Raw genomic sequence first — 15,533 nt, forward strand, 5'->3', positions numbered from 1 at the left:
TTGTCTTGTTTAGCTCAACTTTAATTTTAGTTTCTGTTTTGGAAAACAAGCCAAAACAAGAGTCTTCTCTAGAAACAGCTCTGAACTCCAGCCTGACTCAAATGCATCAGTGGCGCCTGACAGTTTGGCTTCTACTTTTTTCCCCTCTCCCTTTTTGGCACTGCCTTTCTCACCATCTGCCTGTTACTCTTTCCCAGGGAAGAGCCTGACCTTTCTGAATCATCAGGTTAATGACAGCTCATTACTGCACCTGTGAACCAGGTTATAATTAACCACTTTGGCCAGACTTGGTCGGGGAAGCTCAGAGGTGCTGGGCAGGTCTGCACACCCCCTGGGAAGCCTCATCCTAAAAGTAGATTGTGTTGAAGCAGCCAGCACAGCAAGAGAGCAGGAATCACTTTCTTTACCAGTTACTGAGGTATTCTTCAAGCCAGAGATCAGCGAGAAGGCTACATGAAAGAAAAACTGCCAGCAATAAGTACCTCTACCACCACCCCAAAAGGGCATCCCTTCCATTTAAGCCTCCTGTGAATGAATAAGCTGTGTTTATTCCCCAGGGATCACCCTTTCCACCCAGCAAAAGCATGCAAGAGGTAAAGCTAACACATCATCATGCTTAGACGGAGTCATGGTTATAATATCAACACTCCCAGCCTAAAGCACATGCTGGTGAGAATGTGCAAGAGGCAACTAGAGCCAGCAGAGCAGACAAACACAGGGTGCTGCTTCTGGGAATGCACTGGGTCAATGCACTGGGCCAGTCCCTAGGCCCTGGTAGTGTTTGGTGGTTGGATCCCACTTCGCTCTGGCACTGAAGCCTTTCGGGGCAGCCCCTTGTGTGCTGGCACAAGGGCAAGTTGTGCAATGTCAATATGTGCATATTTATGTGCGTGAAGATGTGTGCCTACAAACAAAAATGGCATTGGTTACTGGCATAAATCATTGCCATTGAATATATTTGTATGCATACATAAATGCACCTACATACAAGCCCACACTTAAGCCAGGGAAGCATGAATGTTGGAGCTACTCGTGAGCAGCAGACGTGTTAATATTCAAAACTGACGAGCACACGCTGAAAAAGCCTCCGTGCCTTGCTGAGCAATGGAAGTACCCTGAGCAGTATTATTTCTGTGGCTGAAACTACGACATAGAAGTTAGTCTTGACCCTGAACTGCGAGCTCTTTATCTTGCCCTCACCAGCCGTTTGGGTTTGGTGCAGCCTTGGCCTTGCATACCACTGCCAGGGCGGAACAGCACATGAATCAAAACAGGCTCTAAGAATTCGGGTCAAAGACTCGAATCACTGCAAACAATTCCCCCAGCTCCCAGTCTCCTCGTAGCCACATTAACAGTTATTTCTTCAGACTTACTCAGCGTGCAGAGTTCACAGGCAACCCATCATTTCTGACAGCTTTCGGGAAGCCAGGCATAGCTCTTCTGTTAGTTACTGCTGCTCACAGGAACATCCAGAGGATGCACCTTCCAATCTCCCAAATGTAAATCACACATAAAGGAGTTGCTTTTGCAGCCTAAAGACAAATGAGCCTGGTACACACAGGAGCTGCCACAAAGCAGAGTTAAATTGTTTTCAATGCCCCTGTCATTAAAATACACCACCAGCTTCAGAAGTCTCCGTTCTCCTTGCCTGGACGCTCTGACACTTCATACAACTTGTGGCTTCCAAAAAAAAGGACTCAGAAGAAATGTCATCAATCCAACGTTGCTAGACCTACACATTAATGTGTTAAAAAAATATTAAAAAGAAACTCTTGGCAGCAGCTATTTTACAAGCAGCCTGTCACCAATGCCACTGAGCTAAAAATAAAGAGATGGATAAAGCTCAACCCGCTGGGTATGTGGATGAGCAGTCGGGTACAAGCAGCAACCCCTGAGCAGCACTTGCGCCAGCCGAGAGTCCTGGACACAGGTCCCTGCTTCCTGCTACCTGGGCAGCAGGTCCAGGCTAACTGGGATCCTTCCAGGCTGGAACATTTCCAGTTGAGGAATGTCTCAACCATATTCCAAACGTTGATCATGTGGGAACCGACACACAGCACCCAGGAAGAGTCAGTGAGGGCAAGGCCTCAAGAAGGAAGAGTGACTTATGCAGAAACATCATCTATTCTTCTCAAAGAAACGTCCTAAGAACATTTGTATAAGCCACAGGTTCTTAGGAGGTGTTGCTGCAATCCTTTCTTAGGAGGTGTTGCTGCTTCCTTTCTTTTTTTTCCTTACTATGTGATGGAGCTAGCCTACAGTGTGTAAAATAAGGCAGCAACAGCCCACAATTTACTCGAAACACACCGTGTTCACACAGATTTTTTTGGAATTATGTGCTCATTGTTCCACCACAAAGACAGCACAAGCTTCAGCTGCTGCACCCGCCGCCAAGCTGTCCCAAAGTGCCTCCATGGAAAATCTTCAGCTGAAGCCACTGGTTTTCTGAATACTCAGACATTTAGACAGACTTCAGGAATGAGCATCATAAACAGAACGGCCTCTTCTACTCTCCCCTCCTCCTTGCAAAAAATATCAACGAAATAAGGCCACGTTCTTCACTTAAACACAAAGCAACAACAAAAAGCATCTACTTTGCTTTCTTTTTGCTGAACAGTTTGCAGGCCATGTTTCTACAGTCACACACACACTGATCTACTTCACTACTGTGCTTCAACACTGCAATTGCTATAACAGAAACAACGTCTCCCTTCTTACCCCACAATACAAACTGCCTCTCATTAATAGTTTACAAGTATGTTTACATGCATAGCTTCTTAAAGATAATATTAATCATTTCCTGAGAAGCAAGGCATATTTTTTTACATTAATTTTTGCCTATTAAGTATGAGATTGTGCCTGCAGTGTTAACAGAAGTATTAAAACATCTACAGCAAAGCACAACCAGTTAAAAAGCCGTGAAGAGAGAGCTTCACACAAGGCAACACAAGCTAAGAAGAAACCTAAACTCATTTGGGGTTTTTAGGCTTATTTTGAGCATAAATTTAGAAACAGTTCAAAGTTGCTGTTGTAGCCTTACCTTTACTTACCTTTCCCCAAAAGTCTGGAATATAAGTAAGAGTGAGCAGAAAGAGACTTGCATAAAGGGGATAATATAGTGCAGAATTCAAGCTACTGTAATACTTAAAATCCAAATGGGAATAGGCCATTGAGCTAGACAGGTCATGCTACCTTAATTTAGCAGAGACGTGCCTTCTAAAAGCTGGTTAAGGTTGCCCACAATCTAGTAAGACTCAGCAATGACACTTGGAAAGGAAAAGATTAAAGGAGAGCTAGAAGAACAACTGAAGATTGATAAAGAAAGAACTTCAAACTCTTCTCTAAATAAAGCACAAATATGCACAAGTGGCAAGAGGTCATATGAGACCCTGGGCCATCTTCATTGCTCCATGTAACGAACCACCCAAACAGGGCAGGAGAACAGAACTTGCTTCTGGAGGCAGATGATTGCCCATCTCTTCCCTGGACTATGCCCAGTGATGAGATCACTCTCCCCTTCCCGCAGATAAGCTGGAACCTGGGCATGCTCTTTCTTAGGAGAAAGCCTAAAAGCCTCGACCCAAGTTAACAGCATGATGCCACGCAGCACACGCCACAGAACGCAACCTTTATTGTGCTCAAATACAACTATGTGGAATTCACACCTTAAGGCAGCAAATCAGAGACAAGAAGGCATCCAGCAGTATCAGTTACCTCAAGTAACAGTGGAAAATGAGACCCATTGCTTCATACTAGACATGACACCTTTACTCTCCTCACCCAGATCAGACCCTGCCAAAGTAGAATGCCCCATAGTGAACTTCCAAAAACCATGACCATGACATTGTGGCTGTCAAAGCCACTCCAGCACTTTACAGGAAAGAGTCTTTCTGGCCTCCTTTAAAGCACCCTGAACATTCCTGTTGATAATTCATGAAAAGGTGGCATCACATAAGCATGTTTGTGCTAGTTTTGGCTCTAAACACCCAAGAGTAAATCTCATCTTTTCAAGCCTACTTAGGTACATAGACAGTTATCCTGGAGGAAACCCCATGTTTCCTCCCTATAAGGAAAGTCTTAGAGGGTCTGCACAGAAATAATGATTTTGGAGAAAAATTCATAGAAAACATCATCCAGAAAGTCTCACAGAACTCAGTACTCAGAAGATGAAGAGGGCACATCTAAACCACACCTGCTAAACCTAGGTAGACCAACACTTCGAATACCGTGTGAACTGTCTCTTCATCTTCAAGCACAACAGGCAGAGAAGGGAAACTGCAGTGATGAGTGGGATGAATTCTCTTTAGGAAAGTCAACAGTGGACTTAAGTAATATGTTGCCTTTGTAGCTTCCAGTAGTTAACAGCACCAGCACTTTCAAGAGTGGATTAAAGAAATTTATGGACTGCAGTGCTATAAACAGATAATAGTTTCTATTCCCACTGCTTGGGACAGACAAGATTGGAAGAGTCCTCAAAGCTGAAAGGGCGTCTGAAGAGGTATTTATCTATTTGTCATTGCAGAAGGAAGTTTCAGTTACTTTTACACATTCAGGATTGTGCTGTGATGCTGAGAGATGTCCTTGCTGCTAGTACAGGGCAGGGCAATAACAAGGGCTGAGTAGCCTGGTGCTGACGTAGTTTCCAAAGAGACAAGGCAGTGGCAAGGCAAGGGCTGTGGCTTTCAGCCACGCACAGCACACGCTGACAGCTCCAGATAGATGAGCTCTCAGAGGGAGGTCATCAGAGAAGCTGAGGTGAGGAATGTACTAATTAGGCAGCTCTCAGGACACCCGTGTGGTCAGAACAGTAAGGAAGGTCAAGGAGTTTGGGTGCAGATGCAAGATGTACTTTTATAGGAAAGCACAGACACATTTCACTCAATGAACTAACTTTTTTTCTTTTAAGAGAGTCCAGACTGGAAATGGATATTTTTACCATAACTCATCATTCAAAGAGAAAGAGAGAGATATCAAGAAGCTTTCAGCTATACAGCAAAGCTATTTCTCTTACCTTGCTTTGAGCACTTCATGGACTTTTTGTTCCAGTTCTAATCTTCTCTGCCGTTCTTTTTCTAGCTCTTGCCTTAACGTTTCAGCATTTGTTTCTTCTCTCAGCTTCCTGAGCTCTTCCTCTGTTAATTAATGGAAAAGAAAGATTTAGTTACCCTGAAGTAATAAAATTAATTAAACCTAATTAAGACAGATTAGGATTTTCTTTTTTTTTTTTTTTTTTAGTCTGTGCTACAATCAGAAAAACAAAGAATCAAAGACTGGAAAAAGACTTTATGAAAAGCACACAGGTGAACCATGTACAAAATACTTTAAAATTAGTAAAGCATATAGTGGCCCAGGCTTTGTGTTTGCTAACATTCCCATGCGATGCTCTATATTCTAGCAAGTTCTTCTCCTTCTGTTCACATATCGTCGTGTAAACGTACAGTAACCAGATAGATTCAAATATCAAAATTTTCTCACTTCACCCAGTATGCATCTTCCGAAAGTCAGAAGTGGTTGTGCAATTACTTAGAATAACTGGGACACTCTCTTTTCCCCCTTTGCAGGACATTCCTGTGCAGTATTCCCATCCATTTTATACACTGTGTAAGTTACGTGGTGGTAGATTACCCATATTCCTTGAACACTAAAAGATTTAAAACCCAGCAAATAAACACAGAAATCTAGAGAACGTTACAACCCGCTGGTGAGGCTACAGGCTTAACTCTACCAAACCAAGAAGTCACTGTTACTAACTCATCATTGATGCTTTGTTCATGATCCATGAAGTAAGACTTGGATCAGAGAATACGAGTTATTCTCTAACACCTAAAATTGAAATTTATTTCCAAGGCATGTTATGGTATGGGAGGAAAGGAAACTTGCTCTATTGCAAGAGGTTTTTCTCCTGCAAGTAAACAGGATGACACAGAGCTAATGGCTCATCTATACATGGAGCTGCTCCTAGTTGTATCTCCGCAAGGAATTTTCATGTCAACACAAAAACTGTGCTCATGACTGCTTTACCCTACGCTTTCAAGGGCTCATCTTGTTCCACAACAAGAACTTGTACACAGCTGAGAGGAAACATCTGTTGCACTTCAAATACCCTGGAACTTGCGAAATACCATGGAAATACCACCAAAAAAATCCTACACAAAATTAGATAGGAATGCTATCTTCTTGAGATCTTTAAAAGGGAAAAAAATCCTCATTATTTTTTTTTTTCTGCTTAAGAGGAAGTGACTCTGTGTTATGTGTACATAAGGAAACCAAAAGCAGCGTAAATCAACCTTGGTGCCCCTGAGAGTCTACTGAGGCTTCCTTAATTCCAGCTGCTCTGATTGCAGCACATCACATTCTAACAAAACAAAACAAAACCACAAAAATTCAACCTTCAAAGAAGGTTAAGTGCCAGAGATGCAGAATCTCTTTGTGGAAAATTAGAGTGTGCAACAAATGAGGTAAAACTCCTGCTTAAACAGAGCAAAACATCCCCAGAATCCAATCATGGCAAAGACCATCGAGAGCTTCACACTGCAGCATTCCCCAACTTCCCAACATGATTTTGCAATTTAAATCTACCCCCGTACAACTGCTCTGGCACCTCCCACTCTTTTCAGAGCGCTGCTTGTCGCTGCTTTGACAGCAGTGTGGGTCTCACTCTGTGAAACCTTCATGTTTAGTTCAGTATTTGCACAAAGTTTGCTAAGCAACAGAAGCCACAGATAAATTTCCTTGGTGCATCCGCTGATATAATCTATAATTTGGCTAAACTGAGCAAGTCCTTGATGAAAAGGACATTGCTCTAGACCTACAGATTCCTCTTGGAAAATATCCAAAATTGGCTACAAACAGCAGAGGTCACAGAGCCTCAAGAAGAGCCCATCAGAACATTTCACCACGAAGGTCTTGGTGCAGGATCTATCTCTTGAGCCTCAGTGACGCGTATCCTACTGGATGACTCCAGTGGAGCTCCTGGGGTTTGATCCTATCTAGCCAGCCTTGTTCCCACTGAGACTGACTAGCACCAGAATAACACTCAGAAAAGAAGGTACCTGAGACTGGGAAGGTATGAGAGCAAGCTGAATCCCTGCAGGTGTGGTAAAGCAGATGTTCCTCTTAATATAGGGATGGGAGGTGGATTACGGAGCCTCCTAACCAGCTCATTTAGCAGCTCACAGAGCAGCTTTCCTTGGTAGGTCTACAGATCTGATGCCAAATCCCCCAGCAAGACAGAATAACCAAAACAAATTTTCTTTGGAGCACAGCTAGAGCACAGACTGAAACCTGCTCTTTGTAGTTTCCAGACCAGTTTAGTGTCCAGTCTAAGCAGACCAAGCTAAAAACTAACCATGCCAAACGTGTACGTACGTCCTCTTATACTTTCCTGGGGAAACACTGCTACTTAACAAGACAGAAATAGCTCTTCTGTGCTAATAATGGCAAATCTCCCTGTAGCCCTCTGAACAAGACTACAGCTCAAGCACATTCCCTAACTGGCACTAGACACATTAAATCCCAACCACAAACTGTCAAACTGGATCTTGTCAGCAGCCCTGATGGAATCAGATGTTGGAGCAACATCTCCAGCAACAGGCAGATGATTTGACCCTTGTGAGACTCCTGAAAAAAGGGAGTATTTTAAGTTTGGCCCAAACACACCAACCACACAACATTACTGACCAAATGTAAATACACAAATTTTTGCCATCACAGATGCTGAAGAACTTTTATTCTTTCTTCTAAACACCAGGAGCAAACGGCAGTGCTGCAAACGGCACAAACTGCTCCACCATTTGCCATGAAGTAAGCACATGGAGAGAGAACATTGACCACCATGAAGTGATAGAGGAAAGAACCACAAAAAAAATCCCTAACTTCTTTTTTATGGTTACCTTTAGCTGACGTTCTTTGCTGGAGACAGACAACTTTGCAATTCCTAACTATAACTGCCTATAGATTCATTATGTATCATGTCCTGTTCTTCACAGCCCTGCCTCCCCTCTCCCAGGGTTCTGCCTCTACCAGAAATGACCTGTGAAACACAGAGACCACCAAAAAATTGCCATAGACCTATGCAAAAGACATCAAATATAAAAAAAAAAACCTTCTAATCACAGACACTGTAGGAGATTTTTCTTCTTTGCATGGCAGATGCTTGCAGAAGGGCTTGCTCCAGCAGCCCCTCTTTACCAGCTCTGCTTTCTCCTTTAAGTCACCTCCCAAGTTCACGTCCTCCTTCAAGCCTGGACTTTCACACTTTGCGTGGGAAGAAGGAAGCTGATGTGGTTAAAAGGACTATTGTTCTAAGGCGGGCTAGAAAATACCTTCACAGCAATTCTGCAGTGACAGTGAGGACAGGAACTGCTGCACGATTGTGCCATTCTCTGGTCACAAAGTCCTGCCTACTACTACAATACCAAATACTATGAGCAAATGACTCAGTACGATACTGTAAAATGACCCAATTCCAAACAGAGTTCTTCACGCTTCCAAATGCTGCCCTCATGATGTTGCCTTTGCTGCAAAGAGAATACATGTGATTTTGTCATTTAAAGTCCAGCATCTATTTATATTTTGAATGCTGCATCTGCACAGAAGATGAAACCAACCTATACTGCTCCTCTAGATTTTTGTTTTTATTTTCTTTACATAAAGAAAGCCACGACTCAAGTTGGCAGGCGTAACGATGGGTTTCGGATTTGCTGATCCCTCTTTAGCCAGGATCTTCCTCAGAATTTTATTTGGTGAAGCATGTTTTGTGTCCACGGATCCCACACCATGTCATTTAGCTTTTGATAAAAACTTGAGGGAGGGGATTATGCTCTGTTAAACTGAAGGCAGAAACTTTCAGCTTTTGACCGAGAGGGTGTTCTTCATGGCAGCATGGACACAAAGAGGAGTTTTTTTGGGGTTTTTTTTTTTTTTTTGTCCTCTATTTATCTTGCCAGTTGTATTTTGTGAAACAGAATTCAGGAGGGTACATATTGCATGAGAATATCTAGAAGCTCTACTGAGCCAAACTAAAAAGCCCCCGAATCCTGCCTGGATTTGGGAACAGATACCCTTCTGGAGGCACAAGCAGGGAGCCCGTCACAGCACCCTCCCAGCCACCACCTATTTGCAGCTCAGGGACTTTCTCTGGCAGCTCAGGACCCACCCAACATCACCACCTCACCAAGACTTATATATAAACCATTTCCAAAAACTTCCTCAATTTAAGAGTACAGCTCCAGGTTCCAGTGGAAGTGTTAATCATATTGAAAGCAGAGTTGTCTAAAGGCCCAATTTTGTCCCTGTAACCTTTAATAGTAAATGCAGTAATGACATCTGCCATAGCAAGAGTTAAATTTTGTCACAGAGATGGCTGGGCTAGGAGTGAAAATCCCAGAATCCCAGACCATATTTAAGGCTAATGTCCCATTGACATGCTTTAATTTTTACCTCACCCAAGGTTCAACTTAAGGATGGATGAATTGTAGGAAAAAAAGAATACAGTAAAAACATTGGAAGATACTCATTACTCTGACAAGTCTATACGAGGGTTAGGGGTGGGAGGGAAGCAGGACAGAAAGTGGCATTCAAAGCTAATGAGATAAGAAAGAAAAAAGTCAGCAAAACTGGACAACTGGAGGAAAAAAATATTCACTTTGTTTGCTTTTCGCCACTGAGAGACCCTTGTTTGGTCAACTGAACGGCTTTCCCTATTGTCAGGTTTCCTGTTTGAGCCTTTCACATAGAAGTCCCTTTTCCCTCTTACGGCTTGTAGGTGTCAAGAATGCCAGAAAAGAATACAGGAGACATTAAAAACCAACTAAATTTGTTTATCTAATGCATACTTTTCCTTCCTCCTACTCAATTTTACATTGGCATTTTGTGGAGTGGAGAAATGAAAAGGTTAAACATGGCAAAGAGACTCTCCACCGCTGGCATGTGAAGAGAAAGGTCTCCCTAACCTTTCTCCAGCTCACTCTGGTTCATCTGCACACATCAAAAAGAAGAAGTGACCTGTCACATTCAGAAAGCCATGCCCGTCTGCCTAAAAGAAAAGCTAGCACAAGTCTGCAGTTAAATAATCCCTCTTTCTACCTTTCTGATAAGCCAACTTCTGTCTTTTTCAAAAGCCGAGGTCCTGCTCCTTTGCTTACAACAAATGCAGCTTCTGGAGACTGACCACTTTTTCAGGCTCCTGGCACGTGCCCACGGGGACTTCAGAGGGAGCAGAGGGAGCTCTAAACGGATCAGAAAGAGCCCAACTCCTATTTGGAAGCAAAGTGGTTACACCTGCCTGGAGGGAAGCCTGAGCCCGAACCACCATCCTGCTGATAGCAGAACTATTTTCCTCACTTCTGTATCAGACAGCTTCATGTAAAATCCCCTTCTAATTCATGTGATAACGTAGACTCAATTTAAAAGCTTATCTTACTTGGCAAGATCAACACCTTTGTGTATGTAAACTGGTCTAAGGCTTCTCTCCCATCACTATTTCTGCTCCTTCCCAGTGTCCAATTAGGTGAGGTTTGAATTACCATGGTGTGTGCAAAACAGACACACTAACACGTGATGAGTTACTCAATATCTATAGTATTTGCAGTAGTCCTTTATTATATTACTGTAGAATTGGGTTCCTCAGGTAAGGGAAGAATTAGATTTCCAGTGTTATGCTCAGTGCTATACGCTTTAGTCTCCCATAGGCCCATCTTTCTCCCAAACTACAACAGAACAGAGGTCAAGCAATTTTTTATTCACGTTGTTTCCATCCTTATATTAGAGCAACAGAAGACAACAGCTGTAATGTGGAAGACTTTGTGTTTTGATTACTGTGAGATATTTACAGGTGACTTTCAGAAACCATTCCCAGCCACTCACTGCTACCCATCTAGAGGTACCTAGAGCAGAGGCAGGCCTTGATATTACTCATTAAGACTTATTCCTACCTAATGCTGATCGGTAGGATATTTGTCCCTAAGACTAATGTGATTTGGATGTGAAGGTGGCCACTTTCTGCTTCTGGCCATCTAGTAGCTCAGAGCAAGGCTGCAAGGACAAGAATCACACAGTGTCATGCAGGAGAACCCACCAGCAGGTCCAGGTGAAACCAGAGTGGTCTCTATTTTTTCAAAGACTCTTCCAACAGACACACGGGCAGGGCTATCTCTTAATATATCCATACTTGCAACTCAAACTTAACTTTAGGACAAAGGATACCCTTCTGCTTCCTAGCTAATACAGCTGTATTTAGCTTTCATTGTTCTGGGCTTCCGTTAACCACAACGCAGTGATTTTCTCCAGAAAGCAAACAAGGAAAAAAATTGCTTTCTAAAATACCAATGTGCTAGCAAAATGCTTCTGTCTGAGATGCCGATGGTCACGCTTAGTTGTCACTGTCAGAACACAACAATCTCCAGGCTGCTTTGCTGGCTTTGGTTATGACAGGAAGCAATGAAAATTGGAAAGGCACAAAGCAAAGCTCTACTTTCTTCCCAAGAAGCTGAACTTCTTGGGAATATTTTGTATTGAATGTAAGCTCTAATCCTACCTTTCTCCATGTCCTTCCAAAATGCTATTCTTTTGTGGATGCATACATCCACATACATACATACATACTCTCACCCTGAGATATTTAACTCAATGAGATTATCTGCATGAAAAAAAAGCTTTTTCTGTGCTCAAAGGCCTGTCTGACCAGAGCTGCAGAAACACTTGTTTACCTTCTTCACTTCTCAGACTGAGACTCATCTCTGTTTATGGATTTAGCTAACATTTGGCTTGAAAATAAGATTTTAAGCTTTATATCAGGATCAATTTATGTGCACATGCTTGTATATGGGAGATCTTACCTCTGACCCTTCCCATGACTCCAGGTTTCCATTCAGAGAGTCCTTGTCTTCCCTCACAAACACTATCCCTGGAATATGCTAGGAGGCCTGGTTACATATAGAGAAAGTAAAACTACCTCATTCCCAACCTAGACAAGACTCTAGGTCTTGCATTTCATGTCAGACCACAGTACCAAACTGCCCGCTACAGACACTTTGAGAAATAGCTCAAAGTTTCCCCCAATACTGCAACTTTCTCCTCTTTCTGCAAGTCTTTGAAAAAAAGGCCAGGAGGCTTAAGATAAATAGCTCAAAAAGGGTAGTTTTTTCTTTCCTATAAAAATCTAAAAACATTGTAGAAAAAGTAACCTTAATGAGCTTGCCCTCACTGTTTTACCTTCAACATTGGACATGTTATCACGTGAAAACATTTTCTACAGCATATCTGGTCCTGACAATACCTGGTAATATCATAAATCCCTGCGTTTCACTTAACTTTTCTGAAAGACACCAAGTTTCAACCAAGATGCAGCCAATAACGGATGCATCACATCAAGTTAAACGAGGTACCTAGTCTATATCAGCTACAACATGCACCAAGACACAGGTTATTTGCAAGGTGCTGCTCTCATGCTCTGGCTGCAAGGGGGATGAGAGGGAAAGCCCAATTCCAGAAGGGAGACATGCACAGCATTATTTACTGCTACCCTGAGGTACCCGCTTAGAGAGACCTACATGATGCCAGAGACAAAAACGCCTAAAAAGAAATTAAGCCAAACGCTCAGCTGCCTGTTCAGGGCGCAGCAGAGCTACTCAGGCCTTTGACATGAGCTTCCAGGCAGACCTGCCTACAACTTGTGCAGCACAACCGAGCAGCTAAAATGAAAGCAAGTCCACTCTGACCTAAGAGAGAAGTTATAAATCTAACTGTAACACAATGGCCATATTGTCTTCGCTGCCCAGGAAACCTATACATTCATGGAGTTTTTGTTTGTTTGTGCTTTTAAGCACACTGAGAGATATCCACATTCTCTCATTCATGGGTATATTGTTCTTGGATTCTTCCTCTTGGAGTATCTGAAATGCTGTCGAACAAAAGGCCTTTTCCCCCTTCCTCAATGCACTTTTTCTCCACTGTAACCTAACAAACATGTGCACACATTCCCTTTGTGTAAAATATACCATGCAGGCACCTGCAAAGCTACAAAGAAATTATTTACGCATTGGGCTTTTACTCTCCTGGGTGACTTTCAGAGCTGCATGAAAGGTTTTTGTCTCTAAAAAGATATTTTTATTTTACCTTTTTTTAACCTCAAGGCATCAAAAAAAGTCTTCTTATATAAGATAGGGGTGTTAAGAGTGTTTACACACGAGCTGAAGCACTGGATCTATACACAGATCTTTAGAGGACATAAAATTTAGAACCTCTTTAAGTACCATTTGTCACAAAACCTACTCAGTCACACGATCTCGCCTTGTGACAGTTTCAGAACCAGAAATAACACGTGTTTGTCAGCGCTGAGCTTCTCTTGGATTAGTCGGCCCCATGAAGAGCCGTGTCTGCCCCGGACCCTCCTGCGTGGGGTCCACCGGGGCTGTGGCCTCTTCCCGCCGCTACCATCCACCTGCTGCCCAGGGACTAAGGCAGGTTTCCCAAGCTGGGCCTGGAACCAGGAGCAGCCCAGGGCTCTGTCCTGCTGCTGTCACAGGGCTGCAGTCGCATCCAGCCTCTCCCTGGTCTCTGGGCTCCTGGAAAAGGCAGCGATTCTGGGAACAACAGGAGGGCAACTTGACCCCACCAGTTACCTCAGAGAGGAGAAACGCAGGTCTGAATGCTCCTCACGCTGAGCTCAGCTCAGTTAACGTCTCCAATCCCAGACAAGCACTCTTAACATGCTCATTATCTCTTCTTCCAACCATGTTTCCAGGCAAAGGGTGCCATAGGATTCCTCCCCTATAGAAGGCTAGATATGAACTCAATATACAGCGTGCATCAGATCTCAGCAAAGAGCCTTCTGCACAATTCTTCACCATTGAGAAGGCAAGAGAGGCAGCTGCAGAGCCTGAGGGACCTTTACCAGAGAAAGCTGTGGGCTCCAGTGCACTTTGAAAGACTTTTGGGGGCTAATCTACTTACAGGAAGACCACGTACAGGAAATGAGTGTCCTTACAGATTCATCTTCATGTACCCGACTCTTCAGTAGCTCTAGTTATTTTACATCAGCATATCCCATCCTCTCATTCTCAAAAGGTCAAAAGTGTCCTCAAAAGCTTGAGCAAAGGTCTGCATACACTGCTAGCACTTTACAATCAAGGCCACGCATAAGCGGAATCATTCCTAAACTCCCAGAAATTTAGGGAAGTTTAGGGGAAAAACAAAGTTGTGAGACGCCTCTCAGTCAGAAAGGCTGAGAAAGACTCAGAAAACTTTCAAAAACAAAAACAAAATGAAAAAGCAGAGTTTCTAGAGAGCAGCTGGCTCTGTAGCAAAGCCTCAATTTTTTCTTTCTCTGATGGTTTCTCTATTCGGGAAGATTCCCCGAAAGCCACCCCACATACACAGTCCCAGACAGAGGAACTCAGCTGGTGCCAAGGACACCTGCAGATTCCCCTGGAATCCTCCTGCCACCATGGGGGTCTCCCAAATACTAGGGAGAAAGAAACAAGACTTAGAGGGAAGGCGAAAAGGCCGTGATTAAGCTCTACTGCCATGGGGTGCTCTTAGCTGGGGCACTCACCCACTTAGTGGGTGCACCCACTTGGTGCAGACTTGGGAGTCTGCCCCATGGGCAGAGCTGACTGCACCTTAATGCCGGCCTGAGAGTGGGAAGAGGCGCTTTGCAAGCCAGGTGCTTGGCAGAAAGCCCTTTTCTGACACCCCCTCCTTGCTTGGGGCTGCTCTGGGACGGTGCCAGGGCATCACGGTCAGCAGCTCAAAGCAGGTAGAACCTGGTACCTGGCCCTCCTCCTAGAAGGTATCTACAGAAGGGGTTTTGGGACACAGCTGGTAGGCTGGACTCTGGCTCAGGTTGAGAGTCCCCGTGTTGCACTCACCCGGCTCGGCTGCTCCAGGCGTTGCGAGGACACATGTGTGCAGAGCTGGTCCTTGCAGCAGAGGTCCCTGCTGGTCACTGCCACCACCCCGCGCTTGGCCTCCAGGCCAAGCCACTTGCTAACAGCCCAGATTTCCAGAGCTCTCCTTTCCTAAGGTCTGTGTTACATTAGCTCCCATCGTAAAGGATCCTCAGGGCATTTACACACCCTTCCTCCTCCTCCCACAAAAAAAAAAACAAATCAAAAACCAGCAGAAGCCAGAGAAAATGAATATGAGAATAAAGAGATTCCATAAGGCAGAGAAGCTCAGGTAAAATTTAATGGGAAAGCATAATGCTGATTTCTTTTTTAAAGCCATTTACACAACGGCCATTTTCACTTATGATTTTTGTAAGTCCCCAGAGCCTCTGCTGTGCAGGGCTGGAATGCAAAACTCTTGTTTGGAGAGGTCTTGGTCCGGTCCTGTTCAACTTATTCATTAAAAACCTGGATGAAGGGCTGGAGTGCTCCCTCAGCAAGTTTGCCGACGATACCAAACTGGGTGGAGTAGCTGATAGCCCTGAGGGCTGTGCTGCCATCCAGAGGGACCTGGACAGACTGGAGGACTGGGCGGTGAGAAACCTCATGAGGTTCAACAGGGGCAAGTGCAGGGTCCTGCACTTG

At 43.9% G+C, this 15,533-nt stretch overlaps 1 protein-coding gene across 1 annotated transcript in view; it reads right to left on the reverse strand.

The window, feature by feature from the left end:
- Positions 1-15,533, reverse strand: part of GRAMD4 (GRAM domain containing 4) — a 49,025-nt gene that overhangs the window by 22,735 nt on the left and 10,757 nt on the right. The window contains exon 3 of the mRNA XM_026046387.1: positions 5,012-5,132. Within this exon, the coding sequence (XP_025902172.1) occupies positions 5,012-5,132 (121 nt within the window). The remainder of the gene's footprint in view (positions 1-5,011; positions 5,133-15,533) is intronic.

Source organism: Nothoprocta perdicaria, unplaced genomic scaffold, assembly GCF_003342845.1.
Source record: "Nothoprocta perdicaria isolate Ctin4 unplaced genomic scaffold, notPer1 scaffold_44, whole genome shotgun sequence".
Lineage (NCBI taxonomy): Eukaryota > Metazoa > Chordata > Aves > Tinamiformes > Tinamidae > Nothoprocta > Nothoprocta perdicaria.